Here is a 27,197-nt window from a genome sequence, read left to right as displayed (position 1 = left end):
TGATTTCAACCGGTTCTTTCAGAACTCACTACCTTTAAATATCTAATAATTTTAACTACCTTTAAATATCTAATCATTTTATTAAAGTATTGTTTTTAAATGAAATTTACATTGATTAATCCATTGGTAAACGTGATGTATTTGGGGGCCAGTTACAATTTAACAGGATATACACCCACTACTGTGTAAGCCAGTTAGGGAAAAATAGTAATTGCAGCTCTTATTTTCTCTTTTACTTCAAAATAATACTGATGCCATGAAAAGTCAGCAAGAATACATTTGGAGTCACTATCCGGTTTTTCCTTTAATACTTCTTTCCAAAATGTTTTGGGAAGGATGAGGCTATTTTTACTTTAATCTGTATAAGTGCTAGGTTGGCCATTAACATGAATCACATTTTAATCCTACAGTTTCTCGGTACTTTCATTTTTTTTCACTGCCCCAGATGTGAACTTTTACATGAAAGGAAAGCAAGAAGGGTACATGAACACCAAGAATTAATGTAAACTTTTGTTTTAGCAGAATGTCATTTGAAAGGCACCAACCTAACAATAAATCATGATTCAAGCAAAATAGAGGTTGGCTTTCAACAACACCTCTGCTTTCCTTTCGAAAATAACAAGATGAAACTAAAATCACACCAACAAATATTGTAATGAATGTCAATATAATAGACCCAATAAATTTTTCCCATGGCTTTTACAATGACTTTTACAAGCGTTTTAAAGAGGATGTTAATTATGACTTCAAGTTGATTTTAATGAAAGCACAAAATGATAGAAACATAAAATTATTCAGAAGGGTTTAGAGAAAGAAATCAAGTAACAAAATTGCAGTGTAGGCCTATAGATGTTTCAAGATATTATGAGCAATTCCCTCATATGACAGCAATTCCATAAAAAAATCTTTCTCAGAAAATTTGTTTTACGAAATACCTTTGCTTTCAATATATCATAAGACATAATATATACTTGGTTTTCTCCCCTAATAAATCATCTAAAAATGGGAAATTACAGAATACTTATGACATGTCATATATAGGAAACCTAATTGCAACGGACATAACAAGGTAAAAACTTTACAAATGTACATGTAATTTCTTATTTTCTTTTTCAATGATAAATTTTCATAAAACCTTCAATAAGGCTTTTTTTCTTATTGAAGGTTGTTGTTCTGCTTACTTGTATATCTTAATAAACTTCGTCAAGGTGAACTTCCCCTTTATAGGTGAACTTATCCATGAAACAAATAGGCCTGGGACTTTCGGATATTTTTGTCTTCGGGTACCCGTGGTATTTTTCGGGCGGGTACCCAAAAATCATTTCGCATGAAATATGACTGGTGGAAAAAACCCATATAGGTGACGTCATCCAGCCACTGCGCCGCAAGCAAATTTATGAATGAAAAGGTAGTAAGCATGCGCAGTGCAAGCCTCTTGTGCCCCACACAGTATTCCATTGAAACAAGTCTGCAATACTCTGTCACCTCGTACCAAAATCGACTAGAGAATTCCACTTTCCTATATTCATGAAAGGTATTCTCGGATGATCTGGAAGTAGCGTCGATTTTACATCATGTTCATGAGTTTGTATAATCTATCACTACATGCACAATGTCGATTGATTTCCAGGTTTCGGAGCGTCAAATCCGCCAGCCAATCACGATCGTGTTACCATTTTTGGTTTATGGTGAACTAAAAATTTTAACACGAACGTGATTGGCTGGCGCTTCGTATGCTCAAGCTGAAAAAAAACATGGCGACGATGAACGATCTCTGTCACATCACTTGAAAAACTTATATATTTATGGATATTTTGAGGGTAGTTGGTGAGATTCAAAATGAGACTTGTGTACTTTTGTGATGAGTTGCAATCATGTCTCACACTACACAACGCAAATCAAATACATATATGTTATACTTGTATGCAATTTTCAGGTATCGGGTATTGATTTTTCTACCCGGGTACCCGAGGCTTCCGGGCGGGACCCGGGTACCCGGGTTTTAGTCCCTAGAAATAATGTTCTTTAATGTTATCCTTCACCATTTATTTTTGAACATTTCAGGTTATAATTGGTCAAGAACAGCTAATTTAGACTTCATCTGTAAACCACGTGGAGAGATTATAGATGTGTGGTATGGGGGAAGAATGATTTAAACCACAACTCTAAATAAAGAAACTCCAAAGATTCTGGTTTGCATAATTTTGCATGCATCTACAGGATATTGTCAGCAATTAGTTCTCAATAACTTCAACATATAACAAAGGGATTTAACTCCAACTCCAGGTGTCGAATTTGTTAATGATTATGTGGTATCATGTCTCTGAAAAGGTGCTTTATTTCTGCTAGGTTGGATTGTATAGATTTACCACACTTGCCATGGCCACATACATGCATGTAACTCTCAGTGTCAATGTTGTAATGTCCATAAATAGAATCAATATCAGTACAATTGGAATTATTTTTTATCCCGTCCATTCCAAGCCAGAAAAATATCTCGATATCAAAATACTTGGAAAGAGAGGAAAATAGGGCTTTCTGTCTGCCCCGTTGATGTGTACAGCTGTTCCTTTATCAGAGGGCGTTCACTGTATTAATCACATGCATGCGTGGGTGGAAGTGGGATTTCTGGCTAGAGATTTGCATTTCTTGCCAGTGTTTTATTGCTGGACAGCCCACTTGATTGGCCTCTTGTTTTCTTCCTTTCAACAAAATAGCATGAACTGCATTATATCGATATCGTTGCCGTTCATCCAAACTGTCATATCAGTCAATTTTGGTTTTAAAAAATTCATTTTGAGACTTTTGCAGAAAATTAAAGTACAAGTCCTATTCTTATTCTCTTCATAACTAAATTTCTAGGCAGCAATATATTTTAGTTTCTGAGATATGAGAGGATTTACAGGCGATGTTACATGTACATGTCTACAAATTGTTGCTAAAATGTGCAAATCCCGTTGGAAACGTGTACTGTAGCAAATCAAACAACAGCTGCGAACACTTAATATGCAAATGACCAGTCAGCCAAACCGCTGCATCGGCACTGCATTGACTTTGCATGTGAAAAAGCGATACGTTTTGAATGACCGTGCGCATTGAAATGGGAGTCAGGGTTGTTGCATCCCTATGGCGTTTTTTGTACAGGGGAAATCTAAACTGCTCAAACCAAAATTACAAGCATGTTTTCTCTGTTCCTTTGTTTTGTGTAAAAATAAAGATACTAATGTCAAGCGATTGTCTGTCTTTCCAACCATGTATTTTTCTAGCAATGAATATGTTGTAATGCAGGGGAACTAAGTATGAAAATCATATGTAGCAAACTTTGAAGTTGATTTTCTCTGAAATGGGTTTGCATTGTCATATGAGTGATACGGTGGTTCGATGAACACCTTATGAGTTTTATGTTCTTGCCACAATCCCCCTAAAAGCTCAACTTTTGGAAACATTAAAAAATCTCTAAAAATGTTATTTTTTAAAATGTATTTTGACAGATTTACAAAAAGTCCCATATCTAAACCCAAATGAAAATCTTTGAGCGATTGACTTCTGAATTTATCAAATTCAAAATACCCTCTAAATATTGGAATCTCCGGGTTTATCATTTGGTTTTTATTTTCTGTAAATTCACTCAGGAAATTAATCAGATTGAAAAAAATAATTTCAACATATTTAAATACAGTAACTATTTAACCACCAGCTCCTAATGAACATATATTAACAAACCACAGAAGTAAAAGCTTCATTTGGGTGTATCCCTGGTTCATAGCTTGTATTGTATATGTTGCCATGGCAATGTGCCAAAACCACCAATCATCTAGGGAAGCCGGATATCATGTTTGAAACCAAAACCTACATGTACTAAAATTTTGTGTACATGAAACAATAACCATGTGGTAATTAAATCTCTGATGTCCATTATACGACAATCATAGAATGTACTTATTTAAAAAAAAAATAGTACAAAGAAATATGTTTGAGAGTTGAGACTAAAGGTTCAGAGTCTGAAAGCCAAAAAGCCAATACACAACCAATATTGAATTCATACAATGTACATTGTAGATTTCTTCTTTCAAATACAATATATTTTTTTCTTTTCGTGGTGCCATGGGGCAAGGATAAAGTTAACATCCTTATTCAGATGCTGTAAAAATATAGACAAATTTTTCATACCCTCATTAAAAAATATTGGCTGGTAACACTAGTGCCCAAAAAATGTTACCGTCTTTAGCTCGACATACGATTATTGTACAGTGCGCACAGCAATCAAGGAATATATCTAAGTAACCATTTACACCTGGGTGGAGAGTGACAAATATAGTTCAATCAATGTCTTGTCTGTGGACTTCATAACTTTCATGGGATTCAAACCCTGGACCTTTTAATTCATAGTCTAAGGACATATTTGCTATCCATAACACCTCTTCCATATTTGTACACGTTTTTTTTTTTTTATTTCTTTCTTTCAATACTCATCAATTCATTACTTTCAATAATTATGCAGGTACATGTATATGAAAAGAAAATGTATCAAAAAATAATTTTGTAATGTTGCCAGACTGAAGATATACATGTAGGTCTACAAAAATCATACATACACATCCATTCCCATCTTACATACAGTTACGATTGATCCAATCAATCGTAACTCTACATGGAATTCCATAATATTTTCTACAGGAAATTTGCAAAATGTCATTTGTAAACAAAGGAGAACACACCAAATTGTCAAGAAATCAATGAATTCATGTATATGCAATCATATCTAGAAAATCTTTTGAACATTTTATATGTTGACTTTGCTGGCTTTCCATAGTTGCAATTGATCGGATCAATCGCAACTCTTTGTAAGACAGGCCCCTGATCTCCAATAGATTTATACATGGTATGCCAGTTTACATTAACATCTATCCAGGCACCTGAAACCGAATCTACCAGACTGATATGGAATGCAAGCACTTTGAGATGGATGCATTTTGAGGAGTCAAGAACAGATGCAACCAAAAAAAATAGTACTTTTCAGGGGAAATCTAATATGGCATTATAGAAGTCCTTTCAGTCTTATAATTGCACGTGTACATAAACAATGTTTACACAATTCAGGTAAAAAATATTTTATAAACAAGAGGGCTTGATGTATGGTACTATTGAAAAAAAATATTTCATTGCATTATTTTGAAGGGCTGCTTTACCAAGCTAAAAAGAGCTATACAAAATATTAGAGAGCAAGTCTGTCTAAGAATTCTCCATTAAAAAAGATTGTTTGATATTGATAAAGGTTTTATGAAACAAAACCCTGATCCAGGCATCGTCTATGGTATACAAATATATTGATCCTTGATATTTAAGGTATATGATATGTAGGTCACATTCTAACTGCACGTCTGACTCCAAGGAATCCTTTAAAAAAAATCAATAGAAGATCTATAATGGAAGGTCTGAGTACAGAGTAAAAATGCCAGCACCATGGTTTCAAAATACACTATTACGACATTCACAGGTATAATATGAGCAATTAACAGTAAAGAAAATATCTCAAAACCAAGCCAATGGCTTTAAGAACATACATGTATCTCTTCAAGCAATCCCCTTCCCCCCTGCCTTCTTAAAGTACAGCTCTGATAATCGGTGCCATGTTTTTGAGCAAAATAACAATTTTCTCCTCCAGAGAGATATTCAAATATGAATCACGTTGATCTATTTCCAGCTTACTATACACAGCAGCAACCTTGAACTGTCCAGGGAGCTGGCTACATGCTGAAATACAGCCAAGAGGACATCCTATTATTCTTCCTAGAAACAAACTTGGCTTCGTGTGAAAAAGATGTTTGTATTTCAACATGATTGCAAGTTGGTTGTAATAGGCATGCATGTGTAATGACAGTGTACTGTACAGCTCTGAATCATTCTGGATTCGTGTGCAGACATTGTGCATTTCTTGTGTAGATAAACCAGGGCTAGTGAGCAAGTGATATATAAGTACATAATCTGTGCCCCCCCCCTCTCCATTACTCAAAATCATAAAAAGTACCTGTATAAGCTTTTAGGATATGGCCAAGGAGTATACCAGCATTGGTACATGTAACTCCTTGATATGGCATAGGCTTGCATACATTTTATATCCCCCCCCTGAACTCTGATTCATGGGTTGCAAGGAAATTGGTCTGGTTTCTTGCGAGGAGAACTTGTTGATGGGGCAGCTTACCTGTGTGGTCATATAAGAGTTTATAGAGTATGTGATTTCTATCCACATGTAAAGACCAAAGGCCAAAAACCTAATTACATGCATTTAAACCAGGAGTAATGCTAAAAAGAAAGTGCATAGATCTAAAAAACCCAACTGCTGTTCTCATTACCGCCCTAAAATAGTTAACTGGAAACAAGTTAAATGGAGACTAGTTTAACATGTAATGAGGAATTTCGGCTGAACATTAATGGGAATGCTAGCAAAGCGACCTTTCAAACTGGTTTCCTGAAACGGTTTCCAGTAAACTAGTTTTAGAAAGTATAATGAGAACGGTGTCTCATTCAGACAAACCTACCATACACTATCCATGAACATGCAGGCTTACTGATTAAGCAGCTAGGCATGTATTTTTTATGTTTATCACATGAATAGGTCCAGGTACCAAGACAATAGAATTTTAAAAATACAACATGCCTGGGAAGATTGCCAGCTCACAATGTCAATTGTTCAGAAATCCCCTCATTATGTCCTTCACATGTGACTTGGGGACTCATGCACAGTGCAAATGGATATATATATATATATATATATATATATATATATATATATATATATATATAAAGTTTGTTGACCTTTGCCTAATGCATATCAAACATCATTTCACAGAATATAATGCATCTGATGTGCAACCCTTGAGGTTGAATCACAGGAATGGGGAAATTCAACAAGCCCCTTTTCATATGAATGCAGGCTCTGTAATTCAAGGAAAAATGATATTCTAATGCAATAGTCACAGATAAATTCATAATGCATGTATCAAAAGAAAAAATGAACGGATGTCTCGAGACTGAAGAAGACATCTTCTCTTTTATAAATCAGTCTAGCAAAATACAAATTTGTGTTTTTGTTAATAGTTTGAGTTGTGAAAGAGTTTGTCTCAAATTAGGAAATTATATACTATCATAAAATTAGATTTTACCGCAAGACAATAAAATCACTGAAAAAATGATAACTTGACACAATTGTACAGAAAGTCTATTAATAGGCCTATACTGCATACACAGACTACACATAGAAAGACTCTTACCCTTTTTAGACAGGCTAAAATTTCCTTAACCCCGTACTATTGGTGGGGCTAAATGGCAATTTAGCCCCACCTATAGTACGGGGTTAAGCTTAGCCCACTTTCGTTTTACACAGCGTTTTTGCAAAGTGGGCTAACCCCACCTATAGCACGGGATTATTTGGCCATGCAAAAAGCAGGGTTATCCCACCAATTGCGGTGCTAAGAGCAATAGTACGGGGTTAAGATCGCATGTGTAAAACGAAAGTGGGCTAAGCACTCCCATTCATGCCCCGCAACAGAGCCGGCCCTGTTGTCCAATCAGAGGTAAGTATAATGAATATTCATGAACAGCGATCACGGCGATGAAAAAAAAAGCGCGCGCCAGAAGTCAGCGATTTTGGATATGACCCGAATGACCCCTCAGTGCGCTCGTGAATATTCATGAGCTACCAATAGTCCGGGGTTAGCGAGTTTCGTGTGTAAAAAGCAAGCATTCCTTATCCGGGGTTAGCAAAAACAATTTGGCATGTGTGAAAAGGAAAATAAATAGTACGGGGTTAAGGATAGTACGGGGTTAGCGATAGTCCGGGGTTAAGAAAATCCTGTGTAAAAAGCCTATCTGTAACACAAATTATTAAAGGACAAGTCCACCCCAACAAAAACTTGATTTAAATAAAAAGAGAAAAATTCAACAAGCACAACACTGAAAATTTCATCAAAATCGGATGTAAAATAAGAAAGTTTAGACATTTTAAACTTTCGCTTCATTTCACAAAACAGTTATATGCACATCTCAGTCGGTATGCAAATGCGGGAACTGATGACATCAATCACTCAATATTTCTTTTGTATTTTTATGAAATATTTTGATTTTCTCGTCATTGTCATGTGAAATGAAGTTTCATTCCTCCCTGAACATGTGGAATTTCATTATTTTAACATTTTGTGCTTCAGGCAATGAGGTCCTAATCATCAAATTCGTACAAATTGAAATATTGTATAATTCAAACAATAAAAACTAAAGAAATAGTGAGTGATATCATTGACTCTCTCATTTGGATGTAACTGGCTCGTTCATATAACTATTTTGTTGAAAATAACCAAAACTTTGAAATGTCATAACTTTCTTATTTTACATCCGATTTTGATGAAATTTTCAGCATTGTGCTTGTCTGATTTTTCTCTATTGATTCAAATCAATATTTTTCTGAGGTGGACTTGACCTGTAACAAGGCCATTTTTCAGCCTTTTTTATTATGATATGAATGTGAGGACATTTGAATAACTATTTAAAAAAAAAAAGATTTTGTCCCTCTATGGCGTGAAAAGAATCTGAATGCTCACAATGATTTTTAAAGACATCTTTCCCACAACTGGGACATCACTTTAATGCTAGGGAACCATTCAAGATGTCAACCATTGACCAACAAGCATGTGTAATATTTTGATTCCTTTTTAACTGGTTACTTATCCAACTGATATAATCTCATCTTGGGTCAAGTAAACATTCCAGAAATTTTCCCTGATGCCTTGTTGAAAGGTCTTATAGTAGTACAGTACTAGACATGATAGATGAGGCACTTCTTATAGCTTGTGACGTAGAAGATTAATGATATGTCTACACTAGGGTGGATCAATGTCAGAAATGTGATGGCCATTATTGGATGATACTGAAAGCAAAATCATGTTTCTCAAAAAAGGCAACATGCATAACAATATGTTCATGAATATTTATGAACAAGTTGTATGTACATGTTGGCCCTAAACGTAGACAATGTGAAGTGACTCAAATAATTTAATGAAGTCTCATTGATAAATCACCGAAATGAGTACCGGTACAAATCAAATAAAGAACATTTTATACTATGGTAGAATGAAATAATAAACAATTCATACTTCAAACCACAAAGTTACTTCAGATCCAAACAGTAAGGATAATGAATCAAGTTCAAGAAGTTCCTAGATGTAGACCTACATGTAATACACTGTAAAATTGTAATAACTGGAGAAGACTTGGCTATAAAGGTTAAAATTATTTTCAAATGTTCATTTTTTGAAAGTGTACACACTCAATGATCTATCCTCAGGAAAGTGGGTGCATTGAAATTCAGCGCACTGAACCAAGTCAGTGCTTGTGTGAATAGGGGGGGGGGGGGGGGGCTACACTCCTTCTACCAGCACAGCCACAAGAGTTAACCGATGATGCACAAGTCATCAAGAAGCATGTGACGTAGAAGACTAACATATCCAACTCCCAGGTATCGCCTGCCACTATTTTTAGTCCACAGACGGCTAAATTTAACCACTAATCCCCTCCAAGTTGATGATGGTCTTACTATTAGCCCAACCACATTAACTTTCCAGTAGGCTGCCTGCCTAAGATGAACTTGGTTATTTTTGGTGTTTAATGCGGTGTGATTATGAGAGGGTATTTTAAGGTGTATAAAAATAAGATATCAATGGGTATATGAGAGCGTAATTTGTGATGTCTTATTTATGACCAAGAAAGATATATCCCAGGTATCACACAGACCTACATTTTAATATTCATTATCTACTGATGGAGTACCTGAGGGTGATAGTTTCAAGATTACATTTTTCTCTTAAATGTGAAAGAATTTTTTTTTTTAATTGCTGCAGGACAAAAATAATTACATCATTGTGAAAGTCTCATTGCAGAGCTTTATAACACCCCACCCCTATTTAAACTAAAAGAGCTTTATAACCCCATCCCGTCTCTCACACCTCTCTGTCTCTCTTCAGCCCTCCATCAAGCTCTCCTTATCTCTGGATACAATGGGAGAAGGCAATGAGCATTTCCTTCAAAATTTTGAAATTAATAGGCCTACATCATAGTAAACATGGCAGTTTAAGAATTAAATTTATCAATCCAATATGCAACCTCTTACATTTGGAAAATTCACCCACCAGTTTGATTTTCAATTCATTTCACTCCTATACTTGGCATGTTTGTAGTATAATCTATCTCTCCCTGAAAAGTTAAATACTATCAAATAATAATTGGAAAATGACAAGAACTTAATTTTCTAATTGATACATTTGTAATTACTGACATGTTTCAAATATAGAACCTTATAGAGGCCTACTCGTACATGCAGGTCTATAATAGGTGAATGAATGTGCTCTAAATATGCATGTATGTTTTTTGTTCTCTATCCTTATTTTGTTACTGTGCCAAATTTCATGCAGAGGCCTCAGATCCTTGGCTGATGAATGGCAATTTCTACATGGTGAAATATGTCTAGCCTGTTGTAGTAAAATGTCAGCAAGCAATAAATACTGAGCAAACAAACTCATAAATGACATTTTTCTCAGATGCCTGATGGTGAAAGATAATGTGCAGGGGCCCCAGTTTCTCAACACTGTCATGAGTTTGATAATTTTTGATAAAATTTGATATCCCGGGGTACCCACCTCAATGCCCGCATGCAATTTTTTAGTCATTAAAATATATATTCATTATTTCCTTTTCTCAGCGATTAAATGCTCCAGTATTCATACTTTCAGTACGTACATACATGTATGACACATATCTTACTTCTATTATTTCCATCAGATGTACATGTATTTCCAAATTCATCACAATATTTGCAGTTTTATCATAATTCTGCTTTTTGAAAATTATGCTAATTTGTTAATTAGGCTGTGTTTTGTCTGCTCTTTCCGCCGATAGTATCAATATCAGGGATTCTAGTTAGGAAGCCTTTCATGAAATGGGTTTAGCAAGATTGGAGTTAACTCCGTAGTTGGTGGACAAAGACTAACTTGTCCGGGTGTTGAGAAACGGGCTACAGCAAACTGGTTGTGTTCATACAGTGATGTTGCAGACATTGACCAGTTATAAACATGGAGGATGTAGGCCCAATTACTCACTGTAATCTCTCCTCCTTTGATAATTGAAGGAGAAACCCACCGCCCCCCCAAAAAAAAATAAAAAAAAATAAATAAAATAAATAAAATAAATAAAAAAATAATAAATAAATAAAAAATGAATAAATAACAAATTAAAAAAATACAGAGACAAAGGGTCATATTCCTTCAAAATGTAAAAAAAAATGGTCCACATAAATATGCACCCCCAAAAAAATAAATAAATAAAACACATATATCATTAATTTCAATTTGAACTATAAAAAAATAGCCAAATTAGGGAAAATTCAAATTTATATCTCCTTTGAAGTTGTCTTTATACTGTTATCACAAAAGAAATATATCTTCACTAAATATGGTGAAACTTATCCAAGTTCACTGATTAAAACAAGGTCCTCTTTATTCCTCTAATCCCTTTGACCACAGACTTTAAATAGGATTAGCTTAATCTTTCTAAATCCCCCACACCAGGGTTGCTGCCACAGTTATTCACAGGCAGGGTGGGGCTCTGCTTTTAGAAGCCCCTGGGAAGGGATTAATGTCAAGAGCAAAAATTCATCCCAAAGATCGTATCAGTCAAGACAGCATGCATGCACATCAGCATTCTCATGACTTCCCTTCATAATCATGGACTTGATTTTAATAAATATTACATGTGCATACTGCAATGATTTTAATTCAATCAGTAGATTATGAAATAAGTAAGCTCTGTAAATGTGCCACTTCTATCTATGTACTTGTTTGCCCATATAACCATGGGCAGGAATAAGAACTACGTAGTCTAGCTGTAGAAATCATTTCAACAGGCAAGAAAACACTCCCTGTTCAGCATAATAATGTAAATTAACAAAAAATCAATAACTCTGTCATCTGGAGATCCAAACTTCAAAAAAATAATTAGGCCCAACAGAATGGATAAATTTCAAGGTAGGGCCAGTTTATATTAGAAAAAATTATTATCATCAGTTGCTAAGCAACCTTAGTGTATATTCCGATACAATATCTACGTTTGTTCCCACGCTCACATTCCTCACATATTTGTCTTTTGTCTGCATTGGAGCACATTGTCATGTTCATTGTAACCTCCATTTATTTCAAAAGTGTTGGTGCATAGGGGGTTATCTGGTCCAAGCCTATTGTAATCTTACACTCCCATGATGTCATTGTTATCTCTGGAATGTCAGGTATGTCCCTCTTGGGTGTCTTTTTATTTGACATTGGAAAAGAAACCACTAGAGATATTGGCCGTGTATGGATAAGTGAAATGTGTACTGTCAAGGTCAAGTCTCATTTTATGAATTTTCTGCCTCAGTTTACAGGAGCTATTTACAGAGCTGATTTAGAAATTCATAACAATTAATAAAGTGCAATATATATGCCTCACATAATAAACCATTTCGTGGAGGCCTCCTCTACATGCATACATTTCTCTATAGCCTAGGGCCTGCAATGTACATGCATGCATGTGTACAGCTTCAAGTACATGTACAAATGTATACATGCATACACATACAGGCTCTACAGCCTAGGCCTGCCTATAGCATTGCATTTCAGTAAATTCATTTTTTTTTCATTATTTTTTCTCTCCACTTTATAATGAAATATTGAATTAGCTCCAAGTAAAGACATTAAAATATCTCTTAAAGATAATTACCAGTTGTGGTAGTAATGATCTCAAAATGAGTTCGAACAGCTATAATCCAATAAAACTGACCACCTTAGTGTTTGTACATGTAATGCATATAAAAAAAATATATGCTAAATGCCTCTGGAAAAAAAGGGTGATTGCTGAGGAATGAGCAAAATATACTAAGAATTTAATACATTAGATGTTGGGTATTTTTCCAAACAATATTATTACATTGTCCCACATATGCCTTTTAACCTTTTTGTTAGTGATCATCAGATTTATTGGTTTTCAGCTAATGAAAATTTCGTGAATTTACAAAGATAAGTTTATTTCAATGTACCAGAACTACATGTAGATCTGTGGTTATTGAGGCATTTAAACTTGATTTTGAAGACTTTTTCATGAAATAATTGTTTGCTGCAACTACAGTACTTTCTTTTAAAATACACCTTCATGTTCTCTTGAGCATGATTGAGTAAAGAAAGTGATACACACCCTATGTATGTAAACCACTCACTACTCTCTGCCTGCAAATCACACAAGATAGTGTATTGCCTACTGTATACTGAATACAACCTTCTTCAGTGTGTGTCCTATGGTGGGAATGTTTATATCCAGCTCACTGCTTAGTATGAATTTACAGACCTACACCATTGTACATAGCTTTAATGGGTGATTGCTTGCTCACTCTGTGTAAAGGTCAATCAATGTGTACAATGGATGCTGTTATCATTTGTGAAACAGAAATGTAAACAAAGGCTCATGTAGAATGTTCATGAGACTCCCAAGTATAACTCCTTGTAAATTGAAACAGCTACTCCTAATGTCGCTTTTCAAAATGTTATGTCGTTTTCTTTGAATGTGTATTAGGCCAAGTAAAATAAGAAAGTAGTTGATCGTCCTCGCGCGCATCACTTTTGGCCGCCGCATGAAAATTTTTGCTATTTACTATTTTCTAAAAAAAAAAAAAAAAAAAAAAAAAAAAAAAAAAAAAATTGTGTTGTTTCTCGTCCTCGCCATCTTCCCTTTTTAATTGCAGCATCAATTTTCTTGTTATTAACTATTTTTATGGCTGCTGAATAACGAAAGAATTAACAAGATTACTGTGGGATCTCTCTCGCAACTTCAAAAACAATTGCAAAGTCCGATATCGCCGTAATTGCAAGAAAGAAAAAAATTCTGATTTGTTTTTTTATTGGATTTTGAAGATACCATCATAAATTAGCGAGGAAATAAAGTTTGCAAACTCGGAAAAGATCGCGGATTTCTTCATTTTTAGTGCATTTTCGGGGACCCCGCTTACTGAATCTGAACTAATCCGTCGCATGCTCTTGAAATATGGCGCAGATAAATCAATTCTAATGACGTAATTTGTATTTCAGCGGGGTTTTTTTGGTGAGTGATAGCGCCTGTACTTAGATGTGTGTTACGGTGATTGTGTGCTTGTGACTCTGTTGGGAGAACTGCATGTGTGCTAGGATGATGTGATTGACTGTGCTGGCGTGACATGTGAATTTGTGAAATGCATTGAATTTTCTGGCGAGTTTTCTAATGTCAGGAGGCAATGCATCGAATATTCAATGAGGGATTTAATATTCAATATCAATTTTAAAAATGAATAAAAATTGAGCAGTAGTATTAAACATTATGTAAACGAACAAGCACCCGAAAACTGCGATGCGAAACCATACCCAGAGCTACAAATGAGATTGGCTCTGGAAAATTGAACAAGACTCCATGACAATAAAAAAGACCCCCATGCATTTTTTTTACCCTTACATAAATTAAAATGTTTAAATTATTCACTTGACATGAACATTCTGTTTGACAACAATACAGTATCAGTATACATCAGTAATAATTCATCAATAGATTTTATTTTCCATAGATTTCCAATCAATCGTAGATATTTATACATATATAATAATATGTATATATATATATATTTCTAATCATTTATTATTACTATTGAGCATACATCGATCACATAATTCGAGCTTGACATGGCCTGACAATCATTTGAATAAAAAATAGCAAAAAAAATAGTAAATAGTAAGGACCTCCCTCATCACTGATGTCAAAAATCGGACCGAGAAAATGCCTCCGTATTCTTAAAAAAAATAGTAAGATAGCAAATAGCAAGGACCTCCCTCATCACCGCTCTCAAAAAACCCGGACGATCAACTACTATCTTTTTTTACTTGGCCTTATTATTAATTGTATTGTATGAACATAATTTGATTAGCTATTACGTTACATGTATGCCAAAAATATAGAAGTAAATGTAGCTACCAGTATTCAACTTGGCCATTTTAATTAATTATAATAAAAAGTTAAGTGCAGGAAAAGACTGATAAAAGGTGCTGTGGAATGTGTCTGTGATTACTTTGCACAAGTTTGCAAATGACTTGGATAAAATACTTGAACAACTAGAATTCTTCCTGTTAATATTAATCATTTTAAAACAGAATAAAGGCCTACATGGTATTGCGCATTAATACATTGAAATAATTGGCATTTCAATTCCAGGGTATTTTGACGAATATTTCCCAAAGTAACAGCCAATTAATTGCTGCAATTCAGTTTTTGAAAAAGTGAATTTATAGCAAACTGTGTTTATGTACAAAGCCTAGACAATATAAAAGTCTGGATTACATAGACTATTGCTAACATGCCTGGATATGAGATGACACTGCTTAGGGGCATCCTATAGTTCAAGGGGAAGAAGAATTAGATGGACACAGATTCAACTCAACAACAAGAGTACTGAGGTCACTATGCAAAGGGCTGCTATGACTACATGTATGTGTACAGAAGATACAGTAGGGGCCAGCATGTCTATTGTCCGTGCACTCAGTTTTTGCAAGAACTTCTTAAAAAAACATAAAAAACAAATTACACTCTATTCACTTAATAGGAATTTTGCATCAAATAATTACATAGAACTAATCACACTTCTGTGTGCATAACAATATAGTTTATACCTGTATGATGAATAGTACAAACTACAATATAGGTAGATATTTACACATACAATCAGCTGGCCTTAGAATGAAGATCGGCTCATACGGTACTCTTACTTTGCTATGTTGTTATATTTCAATGAGCTTTTTAAATGTCAAAAATAACAAATTTTAAGAAATTGTTTGATACCATTTCAATAAAAAAAGCACACAAACATATGTTGACATTTTTTTTTTGGAGGGGGGGGGAGGGGGCAAAAAAGAGAAATCATTTCAGACTTCTTTATGTGCGAAAGTTCTTGTAACTTTGACAAGTAGGGTAATTCCGGAAAATAATCAACCTTTTTATACATCCGCCTGCATCCGACCCCCATTTTTCTCAAGTTTTACTTCACTTCATGAACTGACCAAGTCATGATCATTTTAGATCAGTAGGCGGTTTCAAACCGCCTCGATCACAAGAATCCCCGTTAAATTACGAGAACTTTTTAAGGCTAAAAAATACCCGTTAATTATTCCTGCATTCACACCGCCCCGAAACACATCCTTCGGGATAAGTTCCCGAAGTTACGAGCATGCGCAGTGTGGTCTGATAAGCAGGCAAGGCGGGAGATTCAAAATCACTAGCCCAACAGCCACCCACGCCGCCGCGCCCAACGACACGCTGGGATAAAAGTTCCCGTAATTTGCTTTCACATCGCCAAAATACCTGCGACCTTGGAAAAATCCCCACGAAAGTTCTCGTAATTTCGCCAAGTACCTACTATTTAGCGGGTATTTTCTTTCGGGGAGATTACGCGTAGTTTGCTTTCACATTACCAAAATACCTGGTATTTTCTGATCGGGGTAAATTTCCCGATCAGAGAATACCTGGAACTGGCGAACTTCGAGGCGGTCTGAAACCACCTATTACAGACTGTCAAAAGAACCAGAAATCAGAGACAATTTCATGAAGGTCTCACCTATATGGAGTCAGATATTTTATGGAATTGCCCAGTACCTACTATTAGCGGGTATTTTCTTTCAGGGAGATTAAGCATAATTCACTTTCATACTGCCAAAATACCTGGAACTGACAAACTTCAAGGCGGTCTGAAGCCAACTCATGATTCAAAGATAGCTGACTGGTAGAGTAATTGTCCAGAAAAATTTGTTGTATCTTTGGTGATTCCAGGGATTTTACAATGAACGCACCAGTTTTTGTACATGTATGCATTTAATATTAAAAGCCTGTCACAATCACTGTCTAAGAGGGAATTTCCACTATTCAACTTCAGAACCAGAACTAAACTTTATCTTAAATATCAATCAATTCAAAGACATTTATTTTAGTTTAATAGGAATATATTAAATAGAAAGGTTTTAATTACTGTGTCTGTAGTACATTTACTCTGTACAATACTACAGAAATGACAAACTCCTGCTAAAGTCTACATACTGAGCAAACTTTATTCAAAGATCCCAGCCTTTCTGATCATGGTACATGTATATTTAGAGATCCCTAGAAAATTTGGTTGACATACAATAACCAAGAACATACAGACTTTATATGTGAATAGTTATACATCTTAGCCTTGATGAATCACCAATGTCTACATATGGGACTGATATATTTAGCAATGACATTGTCTTAGTCACAGGCAATGCCTGGATATCCAGCAAATACATTGGTGTCATCAAGATCATTTTCTCTCTCAAGCCCAGGGGCCAATTTCTAACAAAATCCATGGTCTATACCAGAGTAAAACTTCATCATCGTAAAAAAAACCTAAAGATGACGACGCCGCTACCAGAATATAGGGCAGTGTGATGCTGTCATTGTGTTTTCCATTGAAGCTGATTGCATTCACTATGGAGGTAATGTAATTGTACACACACGGAGCCAATTCACTATGACTCACCGTATTTTGCTCGTTAGCTAACGTTTACATCGCATCAACATAGCCCCCCCCCCCCCATTCCTCCACTTACAAAACCTGTTGTAATTTGAAATGTTGCATCACTTGAATGGTTTCATTGTCATCATTGACATTTAATATTTTTTTCATTGCTAGGAGCACTGCACTGGATCAAGCAAGGTGTACAATGTAAGAATAGAAATAGAAATATGATATCATTCATATTCATTCGATGGTACACAGAGTCACAGACTAAATTGTGTGAGTAATCTAAGAACGAGTACCAATATGAAATTCTAAAGGACATGCTTGTCAAACAAATATCATTGATGTCATATTTAAAGGTGTTTATGTTCATGAAAATGGAATATCAGGAAGGGGCTCTTATTCTCTTATTAAATCTTAACGTAATGTATAAAATATACAATTAGTTTCACTGTTTACATATATGTATTTTCATCTCAAGTTCTCAACTACTGCTTCCACATTTGTTCAGAAATCAGTTTCTCTAATGGCTAATGCACAATAATCATGTACACTTGTACAATGTAACAAAGTAAAGGTTAAAAACAATGTACTGTTTCAGTGTTTCATGAAAAAAAGGAATCTTTTTAACATGTTGATGAATTAAAAGATGTCCAGTACATGCACAATTTTCTAGATAGTACCTACAGTCCCTGTAGGCAACAGATAGTACATGTATGTATCCTAGAAATTACACTGGATTACATTTTTAGGCATTGGAAAAAATGTAACAATACATTAAATGATAAAATACACATATTTAACCTATTCAACAACAGGGAATCCCTGTTACATTTCCTTGAATAGGCCTACATCATGTGACAAGGATGTGTAATAGTCAAAGTACTTCAGACAGTGTAAGTACATGACAATGTCAAGTAGCTGAAGGATAAAAGAGCTTTATGCATGGGTTCTTGGTGCTTAGCTGAGGGAATGTGGCATCAAGGGAAAGAGAGTACCTGGACATTAAAAACAAACCAGGCGTGAAATTCCATTGTCCCAAAACTGAAAGTGCTCACTGTGTAACACACAAAGCAGTACAATTTACATTGCATTTCAAATACCTGAAATGCCATTGCAATGATTCTCAAATGCCGCAGGCATTATCAATACAACTGCAAGTGTCAGAAAGTACAGGTCACTATTTTCTGTCACAAAGTAATTTACTATTTTCTTCATTCCGTGCAAGCAATGAGTAATACAGTTTCAGGGTGATAGCTTATTTTTTATTTGTCATCTGCTAGATTGATCACTGATTACTCATCCAATCCAGGGTATAAATTCAATCATCTTTCATTTTTATTACTGGTATTTCTCTCTCCCAAAGTTCCACTGCCCTCCCCGAAATTTCAACATTTTTTTCATTACACAATATAATAGAAAGAAGTGATTGCATTTTCATTTCCATTTTCTTACAAAGTTTATACCAAACATGAGAGGACTGGAAAGAGACAAGAAATATGATTGGTCTCCAGGTATGATGTACCGCTAATTCAAAATTGTCCTGGCCATTGGCCAATGATAATTGTACGTGTAGGCCTACATGTACATGGACTACATGTAGGCCTAACAAGTACACATGTGTACTCCTGTACTATAAAACTTTTAGTTTACACAATAAGGTACCGGGTATGCTGTATTTTAATACACTTAGAGAAGGCAAAACTAATCACAAAAACAACACCGTGACAATTATTTATTTACTTACCATTTCATGTAATAATATCCCTTTTTGTATTTATTTCATTCTATATTTCAAGTTTTTGGGGGGAGTAGTGCAAATACACTCTACATGCACATACATGTATTTTTCATTGATCTTTTTTACCCCCTCCCCCCCCCACGAAAATTGTGAGTCCATATTTGAGGATGGGAGTAAAATGTGTCCTTGGTAGACAGTACCACATGTACCAGGAAGGAGGGGGGGGCACTCAACTGAACAACTAAATTAATGTACACATGCATAAGATTTTGGATATACCGGTATACAAACCCACCCTGAATAAATTTAATAGCCTACATGTATTCAAATATTCCTACATGCCTTTTTTGCCCACAAAACAACTATAACCTTTGAAAAATAGGTCCTGGTAATGTGTTTTGCTCCACAAACATACACACACTGAACTGTACATAATGTAGGCCTACTCCTTTTCCTGATTTGGGCCTTGACACAAAAAAGGGCTTTTGGTTGCCATGTACAACAATGTTGTGGAACATGCGATTGTCAAGTAGCCCATTTTGTACATATTGGTATTTCCAACTGTACAGTATAAAGTAAGTACATGTACCTGGTTCGACTCTAAGCAACCATACAGGAAGGGTGATAGCATGTGAACTGATAATTACACCTGATTGAGACAAGGTTGTTTCTTTCACTTCCTGGTTCCAAAAGCCAGCTTGGTTGAAGCATGTTCACACGGGGTACTATGTAGGGATCCATCCAGCCAGGAATTCTAAAGAATTTCAGTGTCAAATTAATTCATACATGTACCTCTGTGTGCTTTGAAATCCACAGTTTGAAATCATAATATCAAGATTCAATGCACCTGTGCAAACAAGACAGTGCAATTTAATTTTTTGTTTAGTTTTCAACAGATTCAGTTTGAGCTATATGCAGATGTCCACTTTTGCTTGGCAATTTGAGTATTTTTAATTTTCATCCATGTATATGAACATGTGGGCTTAAACTATTCCACACATGTAGACTCTAATAACATTTTTATTGGTATATCCTTAAGTCAATGCCTTGCATTAATTTTATCAAGGAAGGTTGGTACGAAAATTTAATTTGATAGCCAATGAACAGGATGCAACCACAATACCATTTATAACCCCAAATCTTAATTTTATGTCTGCTGGAAGCCCAGAACAATACTCCATGATCTACGTATACAACAATACTTTAAAGAAATCAGGGGAACATTTTAATGAAACTTGTTATAATATTAATAACAAATCCATCAATTTGATTGGCTGATAGAAAACTTGTTATACATTACATCCTGGTAGAAATGGTGCATTTATTATGAAACAGAACCCTGAACGATTCAACAAAACATGTTTTGGAAAGAATTAGGACTCAACTGCATGTGGATGATTCATCGAACCTAACATGGTATTTCATACAGAACATTGTCATCTTGGTTGATATTGAATGCTCTTGTGTAAACAGAACCTGGAGTTCAACTAGCACTAAACTGCACCACACCCTGCGCAATTAAGTACAGTATTAATGCTAGGATGAATTGGAGGTGGTTTTATGGAAACATTGGCAATGTTATTCCCTGTATTTAAAACTTTCGTGAGACAGGACCAAAGTACAGTATGTGAACTAGTAGATAGCTGGCAGCCGTCTGTTTCGAGGAGTTTTTAAACATTTTTTTTTATTTCTCCTCGTACACAGACGGCTCGCTATCGTGCAGCCACCATTAGGGGACTTGCAATGCAAAATCCCCCCGTCGGGGCTTTTCAATTTTTGTCTTTAATGAATAAAAATTTCGAAAATTATAGTGACCAGAGTGCAAATTTATATTCCCTCTTGGCATCAATTGCCAAAAAACGGAGAAAAATGAAGTTAAAAGGAACAAAAACAGTGACTTACCTCGGCTGTCGCGCAAATTCACTTCCCCGTTTTATCCGATCTTAAGTACATAAACATATGGCCATTGAGTCCCCTGTACAGATCGCGCTAGAACTTCGGTCTCTGTATTTGGTGATGAAGCCAACGAAGTTCAGCTGAACAACCAACAAAACAGAGACCGAAGCTTTTGGTCTAGTACAGTAGTATATACTACAAATTCTTCAAATCATGACTCTCATAGTTAAAAAATCAGAAGGATCTTCATGTACATGTGGTAACATGCATGCCTTTTAATTTTACACAAACATTTCTATAGAACACTTCCATTAAATTGGCCTGATTGAGAGCACCTATTGACAACCACACTCAAGTTTGGCTAACGGGAGTGCACTGCACATACATGTAGGCCAGACATGTAATGTGCTTCATGTATAAATAGACCTACATGTACATACATGCCCAGTGTACATGTAGGACAAAAAAGAGAGTTGATGATGTGCCCATAATTTGCTCTACTTCTATTACCGGTAAATAACCATGAAATTAGAAACAAAGCAAGATCAAAATACAGATTTATATTAATGATCATAAGGTCTACTGGGCATATTTTCTCAATCCCACATTGTACTGCATGTAAGCTATATGTAGGCCTATTGTAGAACATTGTGTGCTTCCAAATGCCATCAAAATAATGCTTAAAAGAAGACTACGGTAGGCATATACATGTATTTAGGCTGCCTAAATATGGCTCAGTGCACACACAGTATAACTCTTAGGAGATTCACCTTCTGATAGCATTGTGCTACTTTCAAGTAAAATACCATGTAAACAATAGGCGTACATGTATGTAGGACTGTATGCACAGTGACACATTTTGAACAGGTCATCCCTTTCATGCATAACTTTACAACCCAAATCACTTCCAAGAAGAAGATAAGTGGGGAATAAAGTATTGATTTATTGAGGAGTGGTTGAATGTGAGAGCATGAGAGGTTTATCTGAGCCTGTTGAGTTACCACATGGTTGTGATGAGCCACCTCAAAGACAGAACCCTGACGGCTAAGCAATTAGGCCAATGTCCTATGTCTGTCACTGAACTCACCACAAGACTAATTTAGTCTTCAGCTCAAGACCTGTCTCAATTCATATCATGTTGTTTAAAAAAGCCAAGAATTAAAAACAATTCAAACACGTTTAATACATGGAACATAAAATTTACATGTACACAACCTGTAGCAGCATCCACTCTCTGTTCACGAAATTGTCTGAAAAATAGTCTTGAGCAGACCTTCTTTTCAAGTCTTGTATGTGCTGATCAACACCTGCTTGTAGGGCACTGTCTATTGGTGTGAAGAACAATTAACCACAGTTACTGATTGACCACAGGCCAAATTACTGCAGCTAACAAGTGCTCCCCTTTCTTGGTCTGTTTATTAAGACTAGACTAATTTTCAGTTCCTTCTTTCCATTCAGTGTCCCTGCTATAATATTAAAACACAAAGGCTGCACAAAGTTGGCATGTGTGTCTCTCAATGGATGTACATACAGTATTTGTTCTGATCACTCTGCCTACCGTATCTCAACTCATAGAAACCGTTCTCATCACGCTTTCTAAAACTAGTTTACTGGAAACTGGTTCAGGAAGAACCAGTTTGGAAGAACGCTTTGCTAGCATTCCCATTTGATCAAACGAAGGTGGTTTTCAAAATCACTTCACATAAAGCGATCTTGTTGCTATGGAAACGCTCTCAGTGGGGACTGTGGGGTGACACATTTCACGCGAAATTCAAAACCACCGCGTAGGCATTCTACACCTGTCGTGTGGAGTACCACACTCACAATATGCGAAGATCACTTCCCGAAGAACAGTTCTGTCCTCACGCTAAAACCAGTTTAACAAGGCAAAGCAATCTTGAAAGTTGAAAACTATATTGCAAGGTGGTTTTATGAAGCGGTTTGGAAGACCATTCTCATTTTACGTTAAATTAGATTCCACTACACTAGTTTTCAGTAAACTAGTTTAAGGAAGGTAGTGAGAACGGTGTACTTATTACCCTCAATTCTTCTGAGGAAGGATACAATCTACAAGAGCTACAATACATACCAACCTGTACAGTTAAAATATAGAACAGGCCTGCAGAACGCAACCTGACAGACAGACATCCCGTGACAATACATGTACAATGTACACCTGTACATGTAGCTCTCCAATTCATCAATAAATCTATCAATTCACATGTGTAATAAAAAGAAAATAATAAGAAAGTACCAACTAAAAATCCAACCGAAGTATTCCCAATACAGAAGTGAATTTGTAATTACTATGGAACTAGAATTTCTATATACTGTATATATTCTCTATAGTCTACATAGAAAGTGAATTTACATGTTCATACAGTAAACTGCCTGACAATGGTGAAAAGAAGAAGCGAAACAAATGCAATTGACATAACCATTTAAAAAATATATTTATCAATCAATCTTTTATCGATTGACAAAAGAATACCATTTTGGGACTAGAATTTTTTTTTGCAAGAATTAATGTGTATATTCAGAACATTTATACCCAAAGTTTACTTTAATCGAAGTACAGACATGTACCTCGAGATCTGCTAGGCCTATATCACTATACATGTAGTATGTCACTTGATTCCTCTCACCAACTGAATCTTTCAAAAAGTCTTTAGGCCGTGTTTATGCTTCCACTTTTCAGGCCAGAATCAGCGTTTCCAAACATGATTAGTCCAAAACACGGTTGCATCCATGCTTACTTTCATTTAAACACTGTTTCAAAACGCCGATCGTAAACTCACAAAAAGGCGCGTTTGTAAACGTCGATTGACCAGAATCAGGCTTTCTGTGGAAGTATAAACGGAACCACGATCGTAAACGTGTTTAAACGACGTCATTTGGTACATGCTTCCGGTGAGATGAAAATCCGCGGGCAAATACAGTCATATTGCTCCATGTTATCTCCACGTAATAACAACAATCGGAGAAAAAAAATTCGAAAATAGGCACGCCCAATTTGATCTCGCTTTAAGATGCGAAGCCAGCTGGACATCACGATTTGCTCTTAAAAGTTAAGCATAAACAGCACTCCCAGAACCACGTTTACGATAGGCGTTTTGAATCGACATTTGAAATCGCTGATTCTGCCCTCGCAATGGAAACATAAACACACCCTTAGAAGCCTGTCCTGTTTAAATGCAGGCCTAATATAGAAAGGACACATCACCCCTCTGGATTACATGTATAACAATGTGACCTTCAGGGGATTAAATGGTAAAGAGAGAAAAGAAAAAAGTTTATGACCTGCAGTAAAGAACATGTGTCTATTGTAATCAGGAAGCTCCGAGGTGCTCAAAGTTGCTTATTATGTACATGTACTTTACACAATGCATGACAAAGGGAATGGCAACAGTGTAGTCTGTGTGAGAAAATATTTCAATACATCACTCCGAGAGATTATCACTTGTGACTTGACCAGAAATATGCAAATTTATGCCCAAGAAGAAAGGAAAGATGAAAATCATTTTACAAGAAAAACAAACATGGTCACCATATTTCAGTGTAAAAATTATATTGTAAATTTCAAGTCTAGCCTATTTTGTACTTAATTACTTAAAACAATCATAGTGATTTGTGAAGACTGCCATAAGGGAAATGTTGGAAAATCTGAATACAGGTTTAAATAGGAAAAAAATCCCCACTATGTTTCAGCAGAAAATAGATCTAATACTTACTCTAAAGAAATTAAAAGGGTGAAAATTTATTCCCCAGAGACTGCACTGGCACTGCCAAAGGCATTATCAGTCAAGTGACAGTAACAAATACAACTGCTAGCAAGGTCGACAGGTCAAATAAATTTGCATTAAAAAAAAATTGTATCTGATCGACTGAAACGTGATGTTTATTTTTAACAACAAAAAAATCAATGTTGCTAGCCATAGTCCTACATGTACATGTAGGTATACATGTAGGACCTAGATATAACAAAATTCTAAAAAGGATCCATGATCTGAATGATGAACCTACATGTATGTATTTCAAAATTATGACAGTCACAGAACTCAGACATTATTCAGGAAGCAAAATTTTACCCTATATTCTAAATCATTATTAACTATATCTCATTATAAACGTACATGTATATCAAGTAATGACGTTTTTTACCTAAGCTCAGCTTACATGTAGGTGATGTTTCGCACTTTCATGCATCTTACTACACAAACCATCAGGGCGAGTCCATACAATTGCTGATTCATGACTTGTCAGATTATAAGTACATGTATCATAGATGCAAAAAATAAACTTAAAAAGATGTATGTACTCAAGCCGCGATTAGCAACTAGTTCACTCCTAGCTATGGCTCTTTCAGTCTCAAAATCAGTGATTTAAATATTAAAAAGTCTTGCTATTTTTATTGTATTGCTTCATGATTTGAATTGACTGTCGATTAAAAAACAACGCAATCGCAAGAATGCATGGCCAGCAGCCGTGGTGATAATTGCAATTGCGAATGCTTTTATCGGTTTAATTTATAAGATTAATTTGGCTGTTAATACACTTAAATCATTATCATTTATGAAACGAGACAGTGTCTATTCTTGAAATTTCAAATTCAATAACCAATAACAGTTTAGTTTAAAGCTACTGAAATCCTTCGCTAAGTATGATTGGGTGAGAGTGAATTTGTTATTGAAATTAAAATAAAAACAGGTTGTTTCACTTACTTTGACAGTTCGCATTTCATTTTTTGTGTAAGCGCTGTTTTGATCCATCTTGCGGAGCCCATTCAAGTACGTGATCCGGCTCTCTATCACCAACTGCACGTCCCTCAGTGACGACAAACATTTCGAAGACCCGGCTTCAGACATTATTAATTCCTTTCTCTTAAAAAATCGGTGGAAAGAGATAGCTAATTAAGCTACATACATTCAAACAATTACAGGAACGTGGAATAAATCCAAAAATTACTAATTTCTATGCAACATATTCACGAAGATCTGTCATATTTCTTCCTCAGATTTCTTCCAACTCCAAGCTTTGTGCAGACACAAACAAAACGCGATACTCAGATAGAATAGCCCCGAGTCCGCGCCGCTAGTACTCTGCGGTCTCGATCTCGTACAGTATGTACGGCACCGTACTTGTTTACAGTGCAGGTGGATGCTTCTGGCTCGATGAGATGGTACGTGCTTGCCAGTTTAGAAAATGATCGAAAAGTCTTTTTGTTGGATTCGTCGATTACTTATTGAGGGGGTATAGCAGGAACCGTACCGTATCAGAAGAAATGAATAATATAATGATCCACAGTATCGTTTCTATTAGTATTCTTTCTAGGTATCAACTTGTATCAATATATCTTTATAATATCAAATATTGCTTATAAGACCACTATTGTAGATACAACATCAAATGTGTTATTCAATTTTACCGTTTTTATCAATAGATTCTTCTTTCAAGTAAAGGTCAATTAATACTTTTTTTCTGCAGGATATTCAAGCCAGTGGCAAAAAATGTTTGAAGGTCAGAGAAGTACAGAGTACATATAGGCAGATCGAGGTGGGGCCCGCCGCCCCCCCCCCTCCCCTTATTGCCGGAACAAAGACAAAAACAGAGAAAGAGAAAAATAATAAAACGTAGAGAAAAAGACAGGAATAAAAAGGATGGAAAAATTAAGAGGAACACAAGTGAATAAAATAAGGTGAGGGAAAGACTTCAAAAATGTTAAAAACAATCTTTCATGTCACTATAGGGCCTATAAAATTTTCGCTCGCTCTTCGCGCTCACATTGTCTGTTCAATCAGAAACATATCTTGCTCTATAGGCTGATATGGAGCTTAAAATCTCAAGTTATGAAGTCAATATAAAAAACATATTTCAGCTCCGACATCGAGCTTTTTAAAATTTACTCTTTAAAAATTAATGTCCATTCAGTATTGTCTGAATATC

General features: G+C 35.5%; 1 protein-coding gene across 6 annotated transcripts in view; it reads right to left on the bottom strand.

The window, feature by feature from the left end:
* Window positions 1-26,457, bottom strand: part of LOC121408977 (kinase suppressor of Ras 2-like) — an 81,659-nt gene extending 55,202 nt beyond the window's left edge. For 2 of the 6 annotated variants that reach the window (XM_041600727.1, XM_041600728.1), the window contains exon 1: window positions 25,976-26,457. In XM_041600727.1, coding sequence (XP_041456661.1) covers window positions 25,976-26,119 — 144 coding nt within the window. In that variant the 5' untranslated portion in view covers window positions 26,120-26,457. Of the gene's footprint in view, window positions 1-19,947; window positions 20,103-22,469; window positions 22,764-25,975 lie in introns of those variants that run through there. The other 4 variants (XM_041600730.1, XM_041600731.1, XM_041600733.1 and 1 more) reach the window with 3 other exon arrangements.
* Window positions 26,458-27,197: the final 740 nt, after the last annotated feature.

This window comes from Lytechinus variegatus, chromosome 2, assembly GCF_018143015.1.
Source record: "Lytechinus variegatus isolate NC3 chromosome 2, Lvar_3.0, whole genome shotgun sequence".
NCBI lineage: Eukaryota > Metazoa > Echinodermata > Echinoidea > Temnopleuroida > Toxopneustidae > Lytechinus > Lytechinus variegatus.
The sequence above is the reverse complement of the archived record's forward strand: the minus strand, read 5'-3'. Positions and strand labels throughout refer to the sequence as shown.